Genomic DNA, 16759 nt, shown 5'->3' with positions numbered 1-16759 from the left:
TAGCATTTATTTCACTCATTTAAATAATTGTATTCCATTAATTCATATTCAAACCCCATTCAAATGCTTGTCACCCACTGATATCAAACACCTGGTTGTGGCTCTCAGAAAGATTCCAGGAAAACTGAAGGAGAAAAATACTTGAACTTGTGGATTTGCATATGCATAAGGCAGGAATGGGAACTTAAGTATCTGACTGTTTACCCTCCCCAGAACTGTCACAAAAGATGGCTTTCTCTTTAGATCCTCCACTATCCTCCACAAGGATAGCCACCACAGGCCCAGGTGATTCTGGTATTGCGGACTTTCTAATGTAAATTCTTCCTTTCAGTCACAGTTTCACTCAGCATTAACTGTGACCATTCCCATAAAGTGATCTGAGGACAGGGGCAACAAATACAGACCTCTGCTTGTGTTCATGGGTGTTAGTTCTCCAGTTAACTGACTGTGTCAGCACGGCTCTTTTTGGTTCGCCTTCTTCAGTCCTTAATTACACCCCTACCCCAAGCTCAATGCAGGCCCAGGGGGAAGCCAGACTGTTGGAGGGAAGAGAGCAGTTTTCTCCATTTTGCTCTGAATGGTAGTGACTGTGTTCATTCATCTTAGGTCAGCTCTTCACAAAACAGAGCTACTAAACTGTAATTCTGAGTCAAGAAAAAAATAAAAAAAAAAAACCCACCCGAAACTGAACAGCTGACCTCCGTCAACACCTCTGGACCTCTCCAACCTTTTCATTTTCAGGAAGCTTGCTCTCTCCCACCTCTTCAGCCATGCTTCACTAACCTGCCAGGCACTTTCAGCTATTAATTGCCTCCGAAGCATCCCACAACAAGGCCAGTAACGGTTTTCAAGGAGAAATTTAAAGATGGGACTAGCAGATAAACCAAAGCTATGCGGACCCTTTCCATACTAAGATTCAAACCAGCTGACTGGCTAAAATCAGCTGGAATCCTCGGGGGCGGAGAGGAAGGTCTGACTTCTCATTTCAGTTCAACAGCAAAGTGCTCATTTGAATGCCTGACATGTCGCTACAGTTCTAGCACAAATGTGTCGCTCTGAAGTCTTCAAGTGACAGGACCCTGGACACTGGTTAAACAGTGTCCCAAGAAATCTGGACAGTGCCCACACCCCTCTCTTTTCATTTCCTTTGACCAATTATCTCCAACTGCCTAGTCTCGTCCGGTCCTATTCAGGCTTATTTTACTTCATGAGCTGGTTACTGAAGCCACCTCCCTCACAACCTCCTGGGTTCTACTCTCTCCCCCACACTAGATTTATCAGGCATGAACTAGTGAGATAATTTAACAGAGACTCCTGGGCACACGCCACCATGCCCCACCGTCGATCCCCACAACCAAGTTGTCAGACCCAGCCATGGTCCAGCTCCACCAAGCCTGATCTGCAGAACCCTCCTGCCGGTCCATGCCCTGCAAGGCTTCAGGGTCGCCAAGCCTCCTTTACCTAACTCATACAGGACTTCCAGCATACCAGTTACAGCTGCAAGCGGACGCTGAACACGGCACCAGATGAGTCAAATATTTCCTGTGCCTCTGTCTCGTCACTTATAAACAGTTCTATCATCTCAGAGACATGGAGACTGGCGTACACCCAACTACACAAAGCACGCACTAAAAAACAACCTGGTAAACTACTGTCTACTATGACGTAACTGGCGCTTTACATAGTACTGAATTACGTATTCGTGCTTAATCTTAACGCGTCTGAAAGATGATCTATCATTTTAGAAATTTGTCTTAGACGGGTCGGTGAACTGGACATAAACGTGCATGTGGCAGTACCACTCCAGAGGCAGGCTGACAGCAGGGCCTTCCTCAGCAGGCAACACGCACACAAGGACCATGAGGTGGCACCAAAGCAAGGTGACAACTGCCACTCCACGCAAGTAGCAAGGAGCTTCTCTCGCAACTTGTTTTTATCGTGGATTCATATCAGGCTGCAACAGATTAAAATTTAATTTTAAAACAATCTAGGCCCTCACCACCGGGATACCAAAGAAATACTCCTCTCAGGGAGAAGGGCGGCAAGCTTCTATTTCCTGCCTGCAGCCCCACATCTCCCAGCACAGTAGGCAGCATACGGCAAGTACTGAGTAAATGAATATATAACCTCAAAGAGTTTGAATCATTTGACAACCTCTCGGCAGATTTCAAATAGTGCTGGGAATTTAAACAGTGTCTCCAGTTCACAAAGAACCTTCAAAACGCTGAGCTGGCATTTCATTTAAAACTGACCAAATAAAAACAACTGACTCACAAACTATTTACCATACTGTCTACTATTATAGATAGTAGCTCAAGTACAAAAAAAATTAGCTAGGTGCAGTGGTGGCGCTCGCCTCTAATCCAGCACTCGGGGAGGCAGAGGCAGGATCACTGTGAGTTCAAAGCCAGCCTGGCCTACAAAGTGAGTCAAGGACAGCCAAGGCTACACAGAGAAACCCTGACTCAAAAAACAAACAAATAAACAAACATAAATAAATAAAATATGAGCATTGTCTGTATTGTCTTTCCTTTAGGACTAAGGAGAAAAATGATCAGCACCGCCTTGGACCTTGTGTTTCATAGATCCTCTACACCTCTAAGAAAAACAGCAGTTTAACAAAAAAGATTCAAGCAATGCTTCAGACACATGGCACTGTTAACTCCTCTGGCTGGTGTTTTCAACAGCCCTTTATCAATCACCTCAGCGGATCACTCAGGAAAAGAAGTGACTGCAAGAGGAGAGCAACTGATCCATGATTCCACACGCTGTATAGGGGCTGTCAGACAAATCACTTTTGCTGACACAAGAGTTAGCACAATCAAACTGACTCTGGAAATGTCTAGAGAATTCAAGGGAGCCCCATGGAAGCCACGTCTCTTCAACTTTCTCAGGAGGCAACCAAAGCCATCCCTTTTCTGAAGTGCTTACTCTGCCCTTTTTGGGCTAGTCTTCTTTGGGCTCATCTAGCTCCAGGCCAAAAAAGTAAGTATATAATTTGTGTTTTATTTTTATTTTTATTTTTTCTGCAATTTATTCATTATATGATTGAAGCCCTCTCCCTCAACTCCTCTCAGTCCCACCCTCCCTCTCCCCCCCCCCATTTCCCTTCCCCTAGTCCTCTGAAAGGGGAAGTATAACTATAATCTCAGGATTTAGGAGGTGAAGTAAAGAAGACTGGGACTTAGAGGGCCAACCTGGGCTACGTGAGATGGTCTAAGAAACAAGAAGGAGCTGAAGAGATGGCTCAGTTGTTAAAAGAATCAGCTGTTCTCCCAGAGGAGGCAGGTTCAATTCTGAAACTGTCCGCAACTCCAGTTCTAGGGGATCCAACAACCTCTCCTGGTCTTTATATGCATATAGAACACAAACGTAGACAAAACACCCATACACACACAAATAAAAATAAAAATAGTAAATGAAGGAAAGAAGAAAGAAAGAAAGAGAGAGAGAGAGAGAGAGAGAGAGAGAGAGAAAGAAAGAAAGAAAGAAAGAAAGAAAGCGAGCATAGGACTGTGTGCTCAGAACTTCTGCCCAGGCCTTCTTCGCTCAGCCTAGGAAACTATCACTCTAAACACTTACAAATAGAACAAGCCATTGCTGGTTTGTTCCCACCAGCACCTTTGAATGACTCTGGTATCCTGTATATTAACCAGGATAATGCTCCAAGTTTTCGAAAGCAGGAACCATTTCTTCCACATCCTGGCACTGCTATACCCTATACCAGGCTATGACTTAACAGGTTTCTAATACAAACAATCTGCTGATAATGACTGTTACCCCATTCCCAGATCCAGCCAACAATTATTAGCATTCTTTTTTGACATACCAGCTCTTACCCTTGTTTCTGATTATCAGTAAGTGGATAAAAAAGCTCTCACTGCACAATAGTGACAGTGGCTGGGGACAGCAAAACAAAAGGTGAACAGGCACACGCCGTACCCAATGCTGATCCATAAGCAAGCACTTTGTGGTGACACAGGAATAAGAACACAGCAGACAGGGATACAGGAGCAAAGGTTCCAAAGGAAATATATATATATTAAACAGGTATAGGAAAATGAAGATCCCTTCAAGATTTTAACTGACCTATCACAAGGGCCTGGAGCAGCAGGGAACTCTAACCGTTTCCAACTCTTATTCCATCACAGGCATGCCTTACCCACTAATCTACAAAGTTTCAGCCTTCACTAATAGAAATTTCTAGAATTGAAAACACACACATCCCAAAAAGCCTTATTATCTCCCCTCCCCTTACTCCATTTCTCCACCTTCAGGGGCGAAAATTTAAAGCTCTTTTTTTCTGAGGCACACTGGTTTGGGGATCAGCATCAACCTCTCTCCCAACAGCCTAAGCCAGTGGTTTTCCAAGTTAGAAATCTCTCAGCTCTGAAGAACTTCCCAGCTCCTTCTCTGAGAGGGGGCAGCTTGTCTTCATGTTCTTCAATCAAAACAACAGACTGAAACAGAATGAATGCAAAGCCAGCTATGAAAATCCACACACTCAACAGATTTGCAGAAATGCAGAATGCTACCTCTTTTTCATCAATTCTTTTGATTTGAGAAGTGCTGCTTGTCACCTGAAGGTGTGCGGGTACATCAAGGAAAGCTTTTGCGGCACACAGAAGGCCCGAGCTTGATCCCCAACATCACAGACACACAAAAAATAAGTAAAATTATCTCACTATCATATTTAAATGAGTGAGTATGAAAATACATTTTTCAAAATTTTCTGTTAGTTTCTAACATTTCTGTAAATATTAAGAAATACAACTAGCCAATACAAACCAATGTTGTAAGGGCTCTCTGATGCTTAAGGGTGTAAAGCAGTCTTGAAAACAAAGTTTGGGAAACTCTGGCTTAAACTAAGAGTGCTAGAAGACTTTTTTCCAGAAGTTCCATTCCTCAGGGTCAGTGGGCTACTCCAACTTTTGCAGATCCTCCTGCCATCTCTCTAGGCTCACATCAACTCTGTCCAACCTGCCACCTGAGTAACTGCTGAAGAATGTGAAGAATCTCAGGCTATGTGATGAGACTTTACTTATGGATATAACAAAGTATGAGATCATCCTAGATTATCCAGATAGGCCTTAAATCCAGAGACAGGTGTCATCGTGACAGAAGCCCCTAGAAAAAGAGGTAAGAGAAGGCTATGCAAGAGTGATAAGGCTGGGGGAAAAAAAGTATCAATGAACACCTGAACTGCCAAGAAGCAACACAGGACTAGAAGAACCCTCCCTTAGACCTCTAGAGGGTCTCAGGCACCCCAATTTCAGACTCCCCAATAGGACCATTGAAAAATAAATTCCTGCTGCTTTAAGCCTACCCCCAACACTTTGTAATAATTTCATACAAAAGCCCACAAGCAACAAGAGTCACCCGGGGCCGTCAATACCTCAATGTGACTCTAAGAGTCCCTGTGGCCCTATCACCTTAAATCTCATATCCAAACACCACCACAGGGCAGCTAGGACTTGACCCCACCTCTCTTCTCCACACCAGAACAAAGCACTATGTCTAGGCCCAGAGGCTGTGCAGTTCCTGTCTGAGGTCCTTTGCACAGCTAGTCCCTCACGGGTGATTGCACTCCACATCCTTGGCACCATCTACTCCTCTACAAGCCCCAGATTCAAATCCTCCTCTATCAGGTTCTATCAAGAAAGGGGTCAATGCCCAGTGTTCCCACAGCACTCTGAAAAACATCTGAACCACACTGTTCCTCATTGACTTGTCTGTCACTCCCGCAGTCCTCATTTTCCCACTCCAGAACTAGGCGGATCCAGAAAAGTCTGGTAGTTCCCCTGGCTACTACCCACTAGATGCCACCAAGCACCAACTCACACATAACCAGTGTCTCCAGATACTATCAATGTCCCAGAGGGAAATGAAGAAACAGCACCCTAGCTGAAAACCTACTGCAGACTGAAAGCACCAGAGCTCTGGATCTGAAGTCCCTACAGTTATTGATGATTGTGTCCATTCATTAAAAAAAAAAAAGGTTCTGAGTCCTACGTGTGAATCAAGGATATATAGCAGGAAGTCAGGTTTGGGTCCTGTCCTCATTAAGCCCTAGCTGGCAAAGAGCCTGAAGAGTGCTTGATGATACTGGTTGAATGACTGAATCACTTTGACATGCACACATAACATTCCCTTCATAACATGAAAAACAAACCCAATAGTGAAAATGTCTCTTCCCTGGGGCCATGGCATTCTGCAACTTAAGGAGGATCCACTCTCAGGTATGTCCAACTAGTATGAGGACACTGTTATCAACAAACCTGACACAAAGGAAGAACCGGGCAGTTGCCAAAAATGAAGAATAAACAAAACAAAAACTAGCAACTGGCAAGCAATGCTCCCAGTAAACAAAAGGCCAAAAGAGGCTCAGCCAGAGCTACAGCTATGCCCAGAGGCAGAGATGGGATCAGAAACCTTCCTCCCCAAAACACAAGGTTTTGGACAAATACCACAGGAGATATGGCAAGCTGGGGCAATCACATGCTGAGCTGAAAAGATGCCACTGTCACCAAAGCACAGGGTGCCTTGAATGAAAAAGGACTCTCACTGTTAGGGTGACTTGGAGTATTTAGCAAAAGAAAAAAAAAGAAAAAGAAAAGTCTCTCAATGGAAGGTCTATTACAATGCAAAGACAAATCAACAGACACAGGTGTCCAAACCCCTTTATGAGAGGAGCCTTAGAATGAAGAGCACAAGCTTCTTCCAAGTCTGTCTTTCTCAGAGTGCTGAGGAAATCATGGCTGGGTTACTCACAGGGGCCTGAGTTTCCTACATTAATTCTGACCTGGCAGGTCTGGGGTGGAGGTAAATACTGTATCTCCCTGAATGACAATTAGTTGTATATCTCCTTTCTGGCCAAATTAATTTAGCAACACTTTTGCAAAGTGGTGCTGGTGATTGGATCCCGGGCCTTAGACATACAGGGCAAGACTTCTGCCACTGAGTACCTTCCCTGCCCCATTTAGCAACTTTTCTTTAGACTGAACCAGGGCTTTTTACCCATATTCTAACCTGAGTCACCCCTCCCCAAACACTGGGATTTTAAGGAAGCTTGAAGCAGGGCAATCAAGGCCAACAAATGCTCCCAGGGAAGGGACATTCTAGAACCAAGTCTGCCTAGGTCTGTCTTAGTCCTCCAGGAAACTGGCCACTTTGTCCAGTCTTCCCTGAGAATTCAAAGTATCTTCAACTATTCCTCTGTCATAACTCCTCCCCCATGTCTCCGAATTTTGTTTATTTATTTTTTAATTAATCTAACCACAGACATGAGGAAGTCATGTGATCATCAGCAACAAACCCTCACCCTCATGCAGTGTACATCCCAGTGAGGATGGTAAGATGGAGAGTAGAAACAGCACCCTAACAACTGAATTTCAGACACTGATGAACTCTGTAGAAGCATATTAACACAGGGTAAGAAGCTGACTGCAAGGAAGGTTTCCCCTTTGGGGCACTCTCTTAGCTAAAAACCAAGAACAATAAACACTGCTCCAGCAAGGGACTAAAACCTAAACATTTCAGGGTAGGGGGCAGTAGTGTCCCAGCGTATAGCCAAAAGGGTAGACAGCTGGAATAAAACCAGATTTCCAAGGGCGGGTTTCATGGATATAGTCAGCAGTACAATAGAAGGAACCTGGATCCTTTACCAAGATATCAGCTACTTGTTGCTGACCTGAGTAAAGTAAGGGTGACATGACCATGTCTCTATGCTCTGCATACAGCAATTTGTTCACACAGAAACTGCATCTCACAAGTTGAGGACTGTAAAAAAGAGGCAGTACTTGGTAGACCTCAACTCAGGGACAGGAAGTGTGGCTACAGGTGGCAGTAGTGGATGGAGGTGAGCAAGGACCAGAAGGGTGGAGCCCTGAAAGGTCTGCATAGGATTCTAAGTGTAAGGGAAAGTTGGTGGAGAGAGACTGAGGGGTCTCCTGACATGCTCTTAGATATGACTAAGAAAGGATGAAACTTCTGAGGAAGCCCCACCAAACTGTGCTTGAATAGGCTGATGAGCCAAACTGCAGCTTCAGCCCTTAAGACGATCCTTAAGTGAATCCGATGAAATGGCCTGAGATGCTGGCCCTGCAGGGTAGAACACCTCTCTAGGCCAAGCTCTCCAAGCAGACTCTGGACCAGCAGTACCAGATTACATTCCATCTGGTGAGAAATGCAAATTCTGAGGCCACTCCTCAGACCTGCTGAATCTGAGGTCCAAAATCCTGGGTTCTTCCCCAGCTCCGTTTTTGTTTCTTTTTGTCTTCTGTAGTACTTGGTATCTGAACCCAGAGCCTCACACAATCAACCCACCACGAGGCCAATAGGCTGCACCCCTAGATCAGCATTTGGTCTTAACCTTTCAGGTGAGTCCACTCTGCTCAGGAGCTGGAAGGAGATGTGCACACATCACACAAACTTTGCAAAGCTGTGCCACCCCTCTCCTGAGCAGCCCTGCTCTGCCTACCACACACTCCTTCCCCCTGAACCCTGCTGGTGGCTCCCATGCCTAAACACCTCACTACTGTCCCAATCCATTTTTCTTACTAATATGATTTCCTGGATATATCTACTAGTCAACTGTCCAGGCCACAAAGCCAAGATAAAACAACTCCTTTCTTCTAGGATTTCATTTCACATTCACAGCCTTCAGCCTTCATGGCATTTGCCTAACTACACCTGCCCACTCTGATGCCAAGTTACTTTTTCATTCACTTGCTTCTCTATCAATAGTACATTACAATAACTACAAGTGCCTTTGGATTCCAGGAACTTCACTCAATGCCAGACACATCAGTGACAGCAAACATAGACTTCTTCCCTGTCCTCAAGAAACTGCCCCATTGGTAGGGAATGACCAGATGCAAACAAGTAATTATAAAGGATACATATGCCAGAAAGGCCTGAGGAGGTCACAGGGCTGAGACCAACATGAAGATAAAGAGACAGGCCTGACAGTAATTCCTGACAGGAAATATTTGTATGCTGAATCTTTGTCCAACTCTAGTTTAAGTTCTTTATATGTTAGTATCCAGCCATGTTGCAAGAAAGTAGTAGGCTTATCCATACAGGGAAAAAACAGGGTTATATGGACAAAATAGCCAACATTCAGGCAAACAGGATGCTCCAGACCCCACAGCCATGTGAGAACAGGATGGATGTTGAGGTTGAAGGAGGAAAGGCAGGCAAGTGTCCAGGTAGACTAACATATGTAAGAGTTCCAGGGAGGAGAAAAGCCAGAAAAGAATTTGATCAAGTTGATAAAACCAAGAAGCATCAGATGAACTGGAAATCCAAACTATTCTGGAAGTAGATCAGGCAAAAGACAGTGGTGAGTGTATAATACTGATACGCAGATAAGCTGTAGAGAAGGAAGAATCAAGAACGACTCCCACTTTTCTGATTCCCCATATTAAAGTTTGGGGGACAGTCTGAGTCTGTGTGCAGATGACAAAGTATTATACCACCTCACTTAATAAAGTCTAAAGGGAGATCAGTGTCCTGTGAGCTCTTGAATGAATCTGGTCAACTGATGAAGCAGGTTAGTGGATCTTCCTTTCATCACATCTCCACAGAGTTCCTCACTGAAGGATTCTACCCCTGTGTCTGAGGTCCTATTTCCAGAACACTATTATCACCTATTAACAATAAAAGTTCCAAGTGCAGTGATGAGGCCGCTTCCATTAGGAATGGGGCTTTTCTTACATAAATATGAGGGGATATTTTTCATGAAGTTTTACCCCCCCCCTTTTTTTTGGCTTTTCTGAAGAGCACAATTAAACTAGTTGACAAGTGAGAAGTTACGAAGCTTTGCCAACCACAAAGATGCTCAACCGTAATTCAAGCTCATGACTGTCAAACTGGAAGCCCACACTTCCTTTATTCAATCATTACTTCATCTGGATGTGGTGAAGATGCAGGCCTATGACCTCAGCACTGTGCAGCCTGAAGCAAGAAGATCCTGAGTTCAAGATCAGCTTGGGAAGATCAGCATGGCCTTTCTCAAACAAATCACCACAGCTCTCTGATGGGAAGGTAGCAGTACAGAACTGGCTTCCTTCAAATATGTGTAATCATATACCTTGTGTTTGTGTGTAATAACAAATTTACATGGTTTGATATTTTATACAACCATATAAATATTGCCATAAACTGCAAAAGTCAAGATGGCCAAGAAAGCACAGTAATTTCTCTACAGTTAATTAAAGAATAAAAGTACTGGTTGTTCAAGGATTGGGTGGAAGTTTGAGAGAGTAGCATAATGCATAAATAACTGAAGCTTAGGAATCTGCTCACCAACAACCAAAAACACAGCCAAGCACCTGTTCCATATTGTACCCAAATTTGACCACAGCCACATATAACTCTCTCCTCAAGAGAGATAGAATATCAGTCGCCTGGGGGAAAGCGAATCACAGAAGTATAGCATCACAAGACATCCTCAGCAGAGTACTACTGTGCTGATAACCCAGTCTGCCTGTTCACCACATACTTGCGATAAAACCACGTTTTTCTGGGCTTCAATCATCTTATTTTTCTCAAATCAAACTATAAAAAGTAACCTCTAACAGCACTTTTTCCAATTTTAGATTTCTAGAAAATGACCCAATATCCAAAATTATTCTTTCCAGGATCCAAATCCTGAAGTGACTGTCATATTTAAAAATAAATGCTAAACACATATGAGTAGACACACACACACACACACGATAATCCAAGCCACCAACCCAAAACTAGGGAGATATCCTCAATTAAGTCACTCTCAGAAAGATGTAGTGAGACATTAGTCATAAGATGAGAAAAGTCAACCAAGTGAACGTCCCTATCCATAACAAAACTTTAAAAACATCCTGCCAAGTAAGTCAGCTTTCTTTACAGTGGGTTCTTAGAGTCTCTATTCTTTCCAGACCGTTGGAGCTAGGTAAGAAAATGCCAACAACAAAACAAAACAAAACAAAACAAAACAAAAAAAAAAAAACGGCAGCCAAGCACCTGTTCCATACTGTACCCAAATTTGACTACAGTCACACCTGCAAACTTCTCAGCTATCTCCAATCGTAACTACTCCCTCGATGCTCAAATTTATGTGATAAAGCCAAGAAGGAATTGCTAGTGATTTCTCAGACACATTATTAGTCAGTCTGTGCTGAGCTTCTACCAATGAAACAGATATTTATCAAAATAGAAGCCCTAAAGAACTCCTCTTGTGAAATCAGTGGACATGCAAACTTTCAGTAGAGAGTTTCAGAGTCATCGTTTCATGTTTAACTATAAAAGAGAGAGAGAGAGAAAGAGAGAGAGAGAGAGAGAGAGAGAGAGAGAGAGAGAGAGAGAGAGAGTTGGGCCGTAGCTGGTAAAGTCTAAAAGGACAGCTGGGGAGCAGGTGAACCAAAAAAGAAAGGATAGGCAAGTCTCTGGGCAAATTGTATAGCCAAGGGTGATCATTATTACAGCTGGAGAGTTGTTACATAATTACTTGTTAACTCCTGACACACACCTACATAGCTTACACTAACCACTGACGCTACTGTCTGTGCTGCAACAGCCTTTCTCCAATTAATTTAATTCAAATAAATAAGTAATCCTGGAAGCTACTCATGTCTAAGGTAACTTGCCTGCGTTTATACATACAAAACAGCCTCCGGGGAAGCCAGTTGCCTCTCTAGAGACAAAAATTCAGTATTTCTCCTTAATATTGTTTTCCTAATATTTTTTAAAAGGGGAGAAATACAGAGGTACATTCACAGGGCCAAATACACAATCACCTCGCTAAAAACGACTTCCATTCCAAACTGGAGGATGTGAAAAGGGTCCCTCCCCCATCCGTGCTTACACCTCTGGCGCAAAACCCAAGACCACGGTGTCCGATGCACTGCATTCCAACATTTGTCAAAAAGTTTACGGGGATTTACCGAAGCGACCGAGAAAAATAGACTAAAACATGCAGAAATGGAGGAAAGCGAGCAGGAAGATGCGAGCAAAGAAGAAGCGGCAAAGCGCCCGGCGGCGCAGTGCAAGGCCCGACAACCGGGAAGCGACCCAGCCCCCGCAGAGCGACCGCCCAGCGCAGCGCGGGGGATGGCAGGCTCCGGGTCTCGGTGGCCCAGGCTCCCCGATACCCCAGCCCGGCCCCGCCTCCGATCCCCTCCCCAACCCTTCCCCCGCAGCGCAGCGCCGCGGACGCCCGCCGGGCCAGCTCGGCCCCGGGTCAGCGCTGCGGAGCGCGGCGCCCCCGCGGAGGCCGCCGGCGCCCTTACCTCCTTCTGCTTGGGGTCCTGCGGGTAGACGTCGGGTGGCCCGAGCCGCGGACGCTTCAGCGGTCTCTGCTCATAGCTGAGAAGCCCGAAGGCGGCCATGATCTCTCATGTTAACCGGCGAAATGAATGAGAGTTGGAGCTGGAGCAGCCGCCTCTGAGCACCAGGGAGCAGCACTTTGCAGACAGACTCCCTCTCCCCTCCGCTCTCGCTCGCCGTGGCGCTGCAGGCAAGGGAAGGCAGGTTGGAGACGGCCGCTGCCCGCGCGCAGACGCGCTCCGGGGAGGGAGGCCGCCTCCGTGGGCACCCCGCTGCGCCGAGCCCCGGGACGCCGGCTCCGCGGGCGGCGGCGGCGGGGCTGGAGGTCGGCCAGGGTCCGCCGCGGCGCCGGCCTCCCGCCACCCCCACCCGGTCCCCAGGGGGAGGAGCAGCTGATGGGAACGTGTGACTTTCTTCACCAATGAACCCCGACCCACCCGAGGGGGCCACAGGCCGGGCTGGGGGAGGGGCGCAAAGGGGGGAAAAACTTTTCTTGGCGCCTAGGCGGGAGGCTCGGTGCCCGTGGAGAGCTGGGCGTCCTCGGGCCCGGGAGGTGCTGCGCGTCGGCCCGCGCCCACTTCCTGGCACGCCGTGCCCCGCGCCCGCCGCTTGGCAACCCGAGGACCCGCCGCCTGGGCACGGAGCCGCGGGCGCGGAGGGAAAGAGGCCGCGAGGAGGGAGGATGCGGACGCCGGAGCGAAGCCGGTGCCTCCGGGCTCGGCCGGTGCACAGGCTGCGCGGGTTCCCTCGGCGGCCGCGGCGGCCGCGCCGGGGCGCTTAGCTGGCTGCGCGCTGCAGGCGGCCGCGGCGGCTGGAGGGGGCCGCGCTCACCGTGGCGCGGGGCCGGCTTAACCCTTTGCTGGCCCTCCCGGGTTTGGGGAGAGGGTGAGCGGCGGTGGCCGCGAGCACCGACGGACACACCGGGCGCGTCGGCGACCGGGGCTCCCCGGGCCGCCCCTAAGCCGCCGCGCGCCCCGCTCCCCACCCCCTACGGTTTACCTGTTGGTCCCTAGCTGGCGGCCAGGCAGGGGCGGGCGGGCGGGCTGCCCTGGCGGCCGCGAGCCTCCATCGCTCGGGTAGGGTTGGGGAAATGGATTTGACGTCGCAAGGTGTCTGTGTCGCCAGACTGCGGACGCCGCGAAGTTTGCGGCTGCCTGGGGGCGTCGCTCGCCGCCGCCGGCGTTCTCGCCCCCACGGCCCGGGAGCGCGAGCTCCCGAGTTGGCGGACGGCGGCGCGGCGGCCGCACTGAGCATGCCCAGCTTGGCGGCCGGACCGCGGAGGAGTTGGCGGCGAGCGCCTCGAGCGCTCCCATCCGCCTCTCCGGGTTTTCGCAGCCGCAGAGCGCGCAGTCCACGGGCCCTGCGCCCCCCAGCCTGCTGCAGGGTTAACGCGGCCGTGGAAGCAGCAACGGGAGGGACACCTCTAGTCCTCGGGCTGCGCCCTCCCCCTCGACCCCTCCTGCTGGCGCCATCCCGGCAGCCTAGGCGAAAGCTCACCTGCTCGCAACACAGGGATGGGGACCGCGGGGAGGGGACGAACCTTTCGAGGAGCGGGTCAGCCCACCTGCTGGCGCTCCTTTCTTGCTTGCTCCAGGTGGACACACAGATGCTGGGCCACCAGCGGTGAGCATAGAGACCTAGCCTCGGAGGCGGGCTCTGTCTGTCCTGAGGGACCCTGCAGGAGGCGCGCCCAGGAGAACACACCAGCACTTGGCCAAGAATGATGGCTGCCATTTATGGAATCTTCCTTTGGTGGTATGATCTTGAGGGTCTGAGTTTGCTTCTAACAACAAACCTTCCGAGGTTTTACTTCATCTTTATGAATGAGATACCGTGTCAGCTCCGTGCGATTAGATGACTTGTTCAGAGCTGCAAAATCTAGTCGGAATTTGAACCTACCACTGCTGAAGCTCAGGTTTCTGACCTAACTGCCCTGCTTTGATCTGGAAGGGCTGTGTGTGTGTGTGTGTGTGTGTGTGTGTGTGTGTACGCGCTAGCGCTTGAGATGCCCTTGGCCTGATTGTGTCACATTTCCTATACCTTGAGGAATGCCTTGGACTCCTGGTTCCCAGCTCTGGAGAGAATGTACACGGAATAACCAGCAGCCTTTGTATAGCACCTGGAACATGTTGGTGATATACTAATGTCTGCTCACTTTGCTGGCTTTTAAAGGACCCAGGGGAAGGAAGAAGAAAGTGGATAAGGTGATGGCATTGTAGAAGACTACTTATTCACTGCTCGTCCTGAACTACAAGTACCTCCAACCCAGCGTAGAACCTAAGTGCGGCTGTATGGGGCTTAGCTCAGTCCGAGTGAGGCCTTCTACAGAATATTTCCCTTTACCAGGAGGCGTTTCCCGTCCACCTCCCACTTTGCCATGAACATTTCTCTTCTAATATGCCATATATAATAGCTTCATGGCAGTTTGCCTTGTGTTATAGGCACCTATCAAACCCAGCTTCTTTGCTTGGAAGGAAATAGTTTTTTTATTCATATCTAACTTTATTAGGAAATGTATCAGACATACCAAAAAGTGAAAAAAGTACATAATAAATCCCCAAGAATTTATCATCAAGCTGTGATAATAGTTTACCCTTTTTATCTCATGTACTTTCCCCATTCTCAGTGGACTGATGTACACACCGAGACAGTAAGGATAATATTTTCATTATTGCAAGAGGGATGCAGCATGTCCCCGAAAACTGTTGGCTTATGGGATGGATGCTCTGTGATTGCGTGGGTAACTATGGATTTAGTAGTCCATCACAAGTGATACGTTACGGGTGCTATATTATGCTGCTCAAGCTGATGTCCCTAGTTTGGTGGGATACATGTCCAAAATTTTTCTCCTGGGATAACTTAGTTAGCAACAGTATTCTATTGCTGTGAAAGACAGCACTTAGTTTGGGCTTGCTTATATTCGGAGGTTTAGTCCACTATCAGCATGGCAGCAGGCAGGCAGATATGGTGCTGGAAATGTAGCTTAGAGTTCTACATCTTAACTGAGAGGCAGCAGGAAAAGATACACTGGGCCTGGCTTGAGAAGTTGAAACCCCAAAGCCCACCCCCAGTGATATCCTCCTCCAACAAGACCACATGTTCTAATCTCTCTCTAGTACATCACTCCCTATTGACCAAGCATGCAAATATTTGCACCTGGGGGGGGGGGGGTCAGTCCTTTTTAAACCACAGTAATAACACAGGCAAAAATAACCCAAGTGAAACATTTTTGTTTTTTTGGAGGATTGTCTGGGGCAATTTGTACTTTTAAAAATTTTATGTTGATGGTGGGAGTTTAATTTTATTGGATTTTGGAGTTTAGGTTTTTTTTGTGTGTGTCTGTTTTGGTTTTGTTTATTTTGTTGTTGTTTGGTCTTTGTTTTGTTTTTAAGAATCTTACTCTGTAACCCATCTGATCCTTAAATTCACTACGTAGCCCAGGTTGGCATCTAATGCAACAGCCCTCCTGTCTCAGCTGCCAACAGGCCGGGGTTTACAGGTTTATACCCTGCTTGCCTATTTATTTCTGAACAGGCTCTCACTGTAATTCCGTCTGACCTTGATCCTCAAACTCACTAAACAGCAGAAAGTCACCACAAATGCACACTCTCTCTGCCTCAGCCTCTTGAGTTCAGATTGTTGAAGTACTTAAATTTGTACTGACTCTTTTGAAACTGGAGTGCATGGTACTGAGCCCTAGTATTCTACCTTCTTAACTGCCTCCACATTGTGGGACAGTAAGACATGATTTTTTTTGTATCTTTCAATATAAGAACTAAACAATGGATGAATAATGGTGAGAGCTATATTACAGTGAGAAGGACCCAAAAGCAATTGAACTAAGAATGAGCATGTGACACTTGAGGTTTCTGAAAAACACGCCTATACCCATTCAGTTTTTTCATCTTCTACTCACAGATCTTTCTTTTTCTCAAATACAGAATTCCCAAGCCTTCCTCTTCAGAATACAGCTGCTGGCACTTCTTGGGGGGGGGGGGGGTAAATGAAGCCTGCTCTAAACTACTCAGGCTAACCATGATCTTTTGGCATTTTCAGTAAATGTAGCACTTAATTTTTGTTTTCAATGCCTCAGGACTTAGTGGTATCTATTCAAATATGTAACACAAGATAGTCTTGTTTTCCTATCCTTTCCTTGCTCTTGTTCTCCTTCCATTTCAGAATCAGTCTTTAGACTGAACAATGCAGGCTTAACATGCTAAACTTAACCTATAAGTCATTACAAAATTTTATTGAAGATCTTGACAAGTATGTAGACTAGGCTGGCCTTGAACTCATAGAAACCTGCCTGCCTCTGCCTCCCAAGTGTTGGAATCAAAGTTGTACTTCTGATCACGTGGCTTGATACTGTCATTAAAGGGTGCCTGGTAATGACTGCTTGACCCAACAAGCAGTGTGCACAACACAGGAGCTCCTCTAAACCAGACCCTCCTCA

General features: G+C 47.0%; 1 protein-coding gene across 7 annotated transcripts in view; it reads right to left on the bottom strand.

The window, feature by feature from the left end:
- The window catches only part of Med12l (mediator complex subunit 12L), a 314509-nt gene extending 300986 nt beyond the window's left edge, over nt 1-13523 (bottom strand). For 6 of the 7 annotated variants that reach the window (XM_060378349.1, XM_060378355.1, XM_060378351.1 and 3 more), the window contains exons 1-2: nt 13306-13523; nt 12270-12490 (exon numbers count right to left, since the gene is read on the bottom strand). In XM_060378349.1, coding sequence (XP_060234332.1) covers nt 12270-12368 — 99 coding nt within the window. In that variant the 5' untranslated portion in view covers nt 12369-12490; nt 13306-13523. Of the gene's footprint in view, nt 1-12269; nt 12526-13305 lie in introns of those variants that run through there. The other variant, XM_060378350.1, reaches the window with a different exon arrangement.
- Nucleotides 13524-16759: the final 3236 nt, after the last annotated feature.

Source organism: Meriones unguiculatus, chromosome 2, assembly GCF_030254825.1.
Source record: "Meriones unguiculatus strain TT.TT164.6M chromosome 2, Bangor_MerUng_6.1, whole genome shotgun sequence".
NCBI classification, from domain to species: domain Eukaryota; kingdom Metazoa; phylum Chordata; class Mammalia; order Rodentia; family Muridae; genus Meriones; species Meriones unguiculatus.
The sequence above is the reverse complement of the archived record's forward strand: the minus strand, read 5'-3'. Positions and strand labels throughout refer to the sequence as shown.